Source organism: Olea europaea, chromosome 14, assembly GCF_002742605.1.
Source record: "Olea europaea var. sylvestris chromosome 14, O_europaea_v1, whole genome shotgun sequence".
NCBI classification, from domain to species: Eukaryota; Viridiplantae; Streptophyta; class Magnoliopsida; order Lamiales; family Oleaceae; genus Olea; species Olea europaea.
Window position 1 is genome coordinate 6983941 of NC_036250.1, and position 9324 is coordinate 6993264.

Consider the following 9324-nt stretch of genomic DNA (forward strand, 5'->3'; position numbering starts at 1 on the left):
TTTTAGTAGTTTCTTCTTTAAGTGGAGGATCATTCATATATATATTTTCAGTTTGTATGGCTAATTGTTCCAAGCTTTGTTTATAAGCTTCTAATTCTTCTCCAGTAGCTTCAAAGAATTTTGTTTCTTATTCTTCTATAACATAGGCCGGTACGGTGGTTCAATAGAGACATAAGAATCTTTTTTAAGTTTTAATTCTTTAAATTTTGATTCTATCTGTTTATATAAGATTGTTGGTCCTACCTTAATATTGCTATTAACAATTTCTAGATTTGATTCCATATTCTTTATACTAGTTATGACATCTTGATTATTAATATTTGGTTTTCGTAAAGGCTCAGCATAATTATCATATTGTTTTAAAAATTGATTTATAATATCTTCTTCTTCATATTTAGAAGATTCATCAACCAGAATTTGTAATACTTTATTTTTTATTTCAACTAATTGTTGAGAATTATTTATTTGTTTTATTCCTTCTCTTAATGATAAATATTCGGTACTTAAATTTGTTGCTAATTCTTGCAATTTTATTCGATTAGTATTGGTTAATATACTAATATTTTGTAATTCTTCTAAAATCATTTTATCTTTTCTATAAATCTTTAAAAATTTTCTTCAATTTCGTTACTAGGCTCTGATACCAATTTTATACAAGGCAGAAAAAGATAAGATTTTGAGGGCAAAAGTGAACTCTTTTAAAATTAAGATGGCTTGGTTATAAAATTTTATGTTGGGGGTATTTTAGGTAGATTTTAACCTTTGAATGGTCAAAGACCATTATGGAAAAATGGCTTTCTTAAATGGATCAATTCCTTGCATTTCCCTCTCTATGGTACATGCATGTGTTGAGCATACCTCTTTCCGTCCATTGCTTTCTTCTTGATTTTTATATGTTTGGAAGTCAAATAAGCAAAATATGCCCTTTCAATCTTATTGCCAATCTATCCACTGATAGATGAGCTAAAGGAAAGCCTTGAAAGCAAGCTACTTTAAGAACGTTGTGAATGTTATAATTGAATTTCTCGAGTTCAGCCTAAGATGATTGTAGATAGAACTTGGCCTAGTTTCGAACTTACATGAGAACCAATTTGACGAAAAAAATATTTTTTTAGAAAAATAATGCCCTGTTTGGACTCCATTTAAATTTTAATGCATTTTTTTTTCAATAACACATTTTTCAATAAAATAATATTGCAAGTAAACGGTAAACTCAAAATTTTTCTTTCTTTTTTAACCACACATCGCCAGTCCAAGATATATATATTCCCTAAAATATAATTTTAATGGAGCCCAAACATGGACAATATATGTACAATTTCCCCAGAAAAAAAAAATTGAGTTTATTTAACTGTTTGTCGTAATTTTTGTAATTTCAAGATTTGTGAGAGGCTTAATTTATCTTTGAAATTACCTTAAAATAATCAAATTCTCGATAACCATCTTATTTTTGGCTTTTGAATAAATTCTTGATAATCATCTAGGTTGACACAAAAATGTACATGGAATCAAACATCATGTTTTTGTCATTTGTGCCAACAACATGTTCTCAACTCGGAATACTCGAATGGTAACACTTTCTTCACAAATGGCATGTCTATTGACGTGTGTATGAATCAAGACATGAAGATCTATGAAAAGTTTATAATCAGTTGTAAGGAAAATTACACAGCTCGACTCATCAGCAGCAACGACAAGATAAAATGTCCAAGCATGTATAGGGTCTCAACTTATCTTCGAGTTCTTGAGCAGACGGCATTGGTTCCATCGGCAGAATGCTGTTTTGGGCACAACAGAAGACGTACAAATTTCTGCATAGTCCTTTGCTGAATGGATAAACTCTCTGAGGAACTCCCCTGCAAATCAATACAAATTTCAACTGAAATTAGGAAAGAAGCCAACAATTTCTGGTAGCGCAAATCTTAAATCCTCTCTGAGATTATATTTGAAGCTCTCAAGCCATTTTGACCAATTTGCTTAAGTTCACCATGTTGAGGCTCTACTGCACAGCTCAAATCTGAAATCATCTTTCGTTTTGCTTATAATAAAACCTTAATATAAGAATTTAATCAGTACAACGTTTATTTCCGCCTGTATGGTTTCTGTCGAATGAATTCTTAGGTAATTTGCATTATAAAGAAAGCCAAATGTTAAAGCAATGAAAGGAGATAGGGAAGCATAAAACAAAATAACTAACCTTAGATATGGAATGCGCCGCCTTTTTACAAGTTCATAGGTGGTTTGATTAGTCACAATAAGGTAGCTGTTTCACAAGAAATTTCACATTTAAGGGGTGAACATTTATGTAAAAGAGAACTAGTACGCCATTCCATCTCATTGAACACAATCCCAGACAACAAAATACAATAGTAAATGGACACCCGCATGATATTTAGTCCCAGTTTGGCTCCCATTTCTTAGAACTCATATTTTTTCCAAAACTCAATTTAACCACATATTTCTTGGGACTCACAACTTTTACCTAACTCTTCAAGTTTCAACTACACATTTCGCCTACTTTTATCAAAATCTACTAAAATTTTAATTTTTATTCAAAACAACAGGGGCTTATTGAGTGTGTGCATAGTATAAATTGACAAGAAGTGTAGTGCTGAATAAAAAGTTTATGCAGTTGAAATACTAACAACACTAGCCTATGAAAAAGGATGAGCAGTAGTAAACAGTATTTTTAAATAACATGTCCTCGGTTTAGTTAAGATAATTTCATCGTGTAAACTTACCAGAAATGAAATATTGTTAAATAAGAAGTCAATGCATGTAAATGCTTCAAAAAACTTACCAATGAAAAAGGAGCAGCAGGAGTAGAAAGATCAAACAAATTGACAAGGTACCCAAAAGCAAGATTATGATTACATCAACCCACCTGAAAAAAAAATAATAATAAAAAAAAAAAAAAATTCCAGCTCAGGTTTCAATACGATATATGTAGAACTCAATCATCAGAATCTAAGCATCATAAGCAAATATGAAGTAGAAAAATCTTTAAGGTATGAGTTGATGCATACCATGTTTTTGATATATTATACTTAAGGTAGACAATGTACAAGATGATAGTCCAAAGGCACAAGGCTGTTTCCTCAAGAATGTACCACCTGGTATATCCAAAAATTAAAAAATAATAAAAAGGTAAATAAACTAGAACAATGTTAATAATATGCATTCCAATTACAAAAACTACACTAATATGAGAAATGTATAAATAAACTAAATTTGTTGTATGAACTAAAAAGTTCCGAGCGATGCAATTTATAGAGATTTGACACCTAAACAAGTGTCTTTTTAGAAGAAGAATATGAATGATATGTTAGATTCAATAAAATATAAGATTGCGCCTAAAAATGATAGACCACAGCAAAATAACATACAAAGAAATAGTACTTCCACTTGACTTTTTTTTTTTTTTGGTCGGTGAACAGTTTTACTAATCCCCTTTTTGACCCTCATTTTGGGGGGAATATGTTTATTGAAATAATGATTTTTTTGGAGAATGCATGGTTAAAAAATAAGGGAAAATTTTGTGTTTACGTGTAAATTATTTTATGGAAGAATGTGCGGTTGAAAATGAGTTTTGGAAAAATGAGTTTTTGGAAAAATGGAGCCCAAACAAGGCAATTGTGATAAAAAAAAAAAAAATACATATATCAAGGGAACAAAGAGTCCTCTCAAAATATAAGCAAACAGAATCAGGAAGCACATTCTTCCAACCAAACACCAATAAAGATAAAGGGAAGTTCTTAAACTCATTTGATGTTGAAGCCCATAGATAAGCTAAAAACTTAGCCCTCTCCAAATTAATTGGCCAGCAGTTGTTCTTTTTCTTCAAAAACTTCACAATTCCTTTCTGTCCAAACCATCCAAAAGATAGCCAAAACTACAGCTATAGATATAACATCACCATGACAGCATACATAAAAGCATGAACTGGAACTTAAATTGACGGTTGACTGATACTGAAAGAGATGACAAAAGGCTGAGTCTGTCCAACTTATGTGATCAAGTGAAAGAATTCCAATCATTTGGACTCAAATGTTGGAGCAAACCCAAGTCACCTAATAACCTATGTCGATTTGCACTTTCAAGGAATGCAGCATATGTGCCCAATTGATGCATGGATTTTGTCAGGCTTTTTTTTACATCTAAATCCCGTTACTGCTTTGATTGCTAAATTTTTTTACGAACTGCATGGCACCACCTGTTCGAATGTAACAAATTCGTGACTAATGAAGTGTTGGAATTCAAAAAAAAAAAAAAGAATTGATCAGGTGATCATTATCCCCTAAAGAAATATCACCTAGCTACTTCATCTCCAGTGCATACATTCATTTCCAAATATTTTGTGACAACCACAAAACTAGCTTAATTTTTAGTGAATAAAAGATAAGACTGTATTTATGTAGTCGTACATATGCTCTCAACCCGATGTAAAAAAGACAAAAACTTGCTACTTTACTAGCTTCTGCTCTCTATCCATGGATCAACTACCTGCATAATGTCATACAGATAGAAAGAATCTTATAAATCTATAGTTCTAAAATTGCAGCATCTACCAACACAACATAAATGAAATTCTCTAAGTATCGTAACTTCCCTTAAAACCCACATCTATCTCTTGTTAAAATATTTATCAATTTAAGCAAACCGAATGCTTCTAGAAATTCCTCATCAAAGGAAAGACCAAAGTAGAGGTGTATCCGCATTTCTGATAATGATATGTCTATACAATTTACTTTACCCAGTTTGTTTGTGTATGCTTGATGAGCAGGATTCTCTGTTTGCTTCAATATATGCATTTACATATTAGTATTACTGCTACTATCATCATATGTCCTACACTCTTGTGCATTTTCTCTAGTAGTTTGTACCTGGTTATGTTTGTATATCTTTATGAGATGTAGAACTCAATGTATGCCCCTATAAAAGTGATGAGTGTTTATCTCTCAGAGCCTGTAAGTGTATGCACATAATGTGAATCATGATCCGTTGATCTGCATGTTATATTCCTTAAAGAAGGAAAGGAACATTGGATAGGCGGGACTGTATAATAATTAAGTAAAGAATCAAAATAAGTTGAAATCAAGGAAAAATTCAGGGGTTTGCCACTCTGAGGCCTTAGCAAGCAACTCATGGAGTTTCCGGGAATTGGGTGGACATGTTGCAACAACAATTTAACCTAGGCCATTCAATTCAAAATATGTATGTGTCCTTTCTCCATCAGCTTAGTTTTTAGAATAGGGGATTCAACATAGTATCAAAGCACGCAAAGGTCCGAGGAAAATGTGATAGCATGAAGCATACTCTACAGAAAAATCATTAATTAGATAAGAAACAGAATGTGTACTCACCAAAACCGGCAATGGTTTCTCTGTCCTATGCATGTCCCAAGCCAAACGCAGTGATGATCAAATTGAAGAACACATTTCTCACAATCATGACAATGCTTTGCTCGTGGGGGCTACAAAAGTAATGCATGCAAGCTGGGATCAGAAACCATAAACTTCGGAACGTAGTTGCAGTAGATAGAAAGAATGCATAATAGAACAACAAGAAGTCTATAAAAGAACCAATTTGTCAAACAATAAATAAGAGCAGAAAGAAAGAAAAAGAAGTTTAACATTTCTAATCTACGGCTCTTGCAAATGATGGTTGGTTGTCCATCATCGTCAATGCAGGTTACCACGAAACATCTTTTTCTAGTGTACTTTTTTTAATCAACACTAAAAATCTTGGCCTAATTTCCTTTGCTTCCTAAGGATGCAGTGATTTGAGAGCAAGCAGTTGCGCACACAGTTCTCAATTTCGCTCTGTCCTGTTTTTCTTATCGAAAGTCGCTGCAAGCAGAGGCTCAATGCTTACGCCATTATCAATTTGGAAAGCCAAATTACATTTATTCTTCTTTCTCTGCTCATTAGGTACATTACCAAACTCAAGCACTATCATGCAAAGTATACTAAGTTGAGGGATCAATAAGTCAAGTCTTACATATCAATGTGAGGTTGCCATCCAGCACAATAAATATCCAAGCCAAAACGCCTCATTTTAACCCCTCATATTGTTTATTTGATTTCTCAACAAGGTGAAAAGGTGAAATATGACCGACAAAAAATATCCCCTCCACCCTGGCAATATCTCCACCACCAAGTATGATCACTGTCCATGCCCTGACAGCATCCCCTCTCCTAGCCCCATGTGCACCCTATGTATTCCCAATGCCATCTAACCTGCCTTCCATGACTACAAAAGTCAGTCATTGCCACCACCACCACCTCATCATATATATAAACACTTCCTGTGTATTATCCATATTAATAAAATATTTGATTACCTTTCAAAATAAATAAATAAATAAATAAGGACCCAAAACTTAAAGCATAACATATTACAAACACTTAAAATACACAAAGCCATAATAACGCATACTTACAGCTAACAACGCATAACGCATAAGGCATATACAAATTATATGTACAATCTCACAAAACTAAAATTCATCACAGGGAACCAATCAGAGAAACTGCCACTGTCAAAATATCAATCTGGCAACCATAAAGTCATGGAAAAATGCAGAACCATATGGAGTATATAATGGGGTTTCTCACAATTTACCATGAATTTTACGTGTTATTTTCATGAGTGTGATAGTGTGGAGCAGATGGAGCTCATTTTTTCGAGGGGTTGGTTTAGTCCAACATTGATGGTTACGGAAATGTGCTGCAATGTATGTGGTTGGGAAAGGCGGCATTTCGGCAACAGGAACCAAGCGAATGATATGACGAGATTTGGATATTCTTTCCCTTTCCTGTGGTTTTACTATTTATTTTTATCCATTCAAGCTCTAATAAGTACAATTCACACATTTTAAGTTCGATATTTAGCAATTCTTGTGTGTTATCTGCTTGGAAAACAGCTAGACTACTTTCCAATTAAAATCACTCTAGCTCATGTGAAAATGCAGTAAATTGACAGGTTGACGTTCATTTTTCAATTTTAGTTTACAACTGTAGGATTTGGCTGCATAGCTGTTGAATATTTTCTAATGGTTTATATGAGGAAATCAACGAGAACTAATTCAATTCTCATCGTGATATCAGAGCACCGTCAAGGTTCTTGGTGTGCTTCTCTCTCATTCATTATTCTTTCTTCTGCGGATCAGGCAATACGATCAACTGTGAGAAGAGTGAGAAAACAGTGAAATTGTCTATTTTGCCTTTAGATCAATGCTCAAAAACTGAATGGCCAAAAATTTCTACAATCGCTACCGAAAAGAAATAGTAAATTAAGAGTATAACGCTAAACAAAACATAATTTCAAAATGCTAGTACAAGAAGGATTTGGGAAAAAAAAATAAAAAATCAAACTGATGCTCGTGAAACAAAACATAATTTCAAGTCCAAGAAGGATTTGGGGAAAAAAACACTGTTGCTCGTGAATAAATATGGACTCAAAAAAGATAAATATGATAACAAATATAAGATTACATGAATAATTTCATGTAGTTTCACCAAATGTAAAATAAAGATGATAAAAGCATAAGAAGATCAAACCTGCAAAATGTTGCAGTAAGTGCATGTCCAATTTCTGGAAAACAAAACATGAATGAAGATAATTAGTGAATGACAAATTTGTGGCTTTCGATAAACAAATGGAGCGTCTGTTTGCCTACATTGACGATACAGTTTCGATTCAGAAAAGAGGTTCTACGACAAAATTATTTTCTATCCCAAACTTCTAGATCTTGGTCTATTCCAATTAATTTTCCAACATGATACGTGTTTTAGTTAAGTGTTCTATCTGTAGGTCAAGAAAGGCCTTTAGTGATCTTTTAAGTGTGTATTTATGGATTATTAACTTATTAGCATGAATTAGCATATCTAACAATATTAGAAGATTCAGAAAGGACTCGTGTTTCTTATAAAAAATCATTCTTTTCTTTAAACTCTCAAATAAAATTAACAGTTCTTTTCTGCGACTAATTGCAATTCTTACAATTGCCTTTGTGCATGAAGTTGAATTAAATTCACTTCAAGCTTCTCGTGACTAATTCTTCATGATCTATGGTTTGAGCACAGATCACCAATGAATTCAACTTAACAAATATGAACCATTATAATCAATAATGATTTTAAATCCTCATCGTAATATCTAGTACTACACCTATTGTCAATATCAATAAAATATGCTACAAGGAGCCTGAAGGGTGTCTAGTTTAAATAAAAAGCAACGTTTATAAACCTTTTCAGGCTTAGCTTCGACTCCCGCCTCACATGAAGCTTTAATTAACCACCTCAAAGCTTATGCTTTATATGCCATTTGTGAGGCTTACACCTCAAGTCTAAGCCTCGTGGCATTTTACGCGTTTGTCCATTTGTCTCGCCTATTTTGCACATTTTATTATTAGCTTTTATGATTTTGGGCTATTTATGTATAACCTATATACAGGTTTTATTAATTTCTATTCTTCTCCATGACACAAAAGGTTAAGTGAAGGGAAAAAACCTCTTTGTAAGTGGAGGATGATGAACAAAAATGATAAGAAACTAATAGTGACGAGGAATAATAAGGAAATCAAATATGTTGACAGTTGCCTAAAAGATCCTAATAGTAGTGATGATATATGAGAGTTCCCAGTTTTTTCTATTTAATCATGATTTTGTTACGTGATTACTTATTTGTAGCTTATTATTTGCTATTTTATTAGTCAATCGGGATATAAGAGTACATTAATTTGCTAGTTAGACTTTTATAAACTTTTTGTCAACAATCAAATCACTCTTTATCTAAATATTTCGTGGGATCTACAAGTACCACCCATTTGTACACCGCTCAATTTTAACTAATTATAAATTGAACTGTTTACAAACACTTCTCAAACAGGATTTTAATTTTGTTAAATTATTTTATTATAAATTTTTTTTTTAAGATGGTATATGGTTTATTATGAGTATATTTTGTAGTGTTTTCTATTATTATGATTTATTTAGGCCCCATTTGGGAGCTATTTTGAAAATTGATTTTTTGACCGTTAAGAGAAAAGTGGAGGTCATCTGTGAGAGAAGAAGTCAAACTTTATGGATGGAATAGTGAAACAAAGGTCAAAAAAATCAATTTCTTGGGGTGAAAAATCACCCCAAACAGCCCCTTATTGATTATCTTGAAACTCATGCCTTGCCTCAGGGACGTTTTACATCTAGTACTCAATATAGCCTTTTTGTCAATATCAGTTCATCTCGTGGTCCCACATGGTAAATTTGAAATTCTTCCCACATAGAATACATCAAGAAAAAGGGGGGGGGGGGGGGGCGTTTT

At 32.9% G+C, this 9324-nt stretch overlaps 1 protein-coding gene across 1 annotated transcript in view; it reads right to left on the reverse strand.

Moving 5' to 3' along the window:
* Positions 1–1429: 1429 nt before the first annotated feature.
* The window catches only part of LOC111408973 (protein S-acyltransferase 10-like), a 10430-nt gene continuing 2535 nt past the window's right edge, over positions 1430–9324 (reverse strand). The window contains exons 6-11 of the mRNA XM_023038850.1: positions 7563–7596; positions 5364–5473; positions 3027–3113; positions 2801–2884; positions 2198–2263; positions 1430–1856 (exon numbers count right to left, since the gene is read on the reverse strand). Of these exons, the coding sequence (XP_022894618.1) occupies positions 1682–1856; positions 2198–2263; positions 2801–2884; positions 3027–3113; positions 5364–5473; positions 7563–7596 (556 nt within the window). The 3' untranslated portion in view covers positions 1430–1681. The remainder of the gene's footprint in view (positions 1857–2197; positions 2264–2800; positions 2885–3026; positions 3114–5363; positions 5474–7562; positions 7597–9324) is intronic.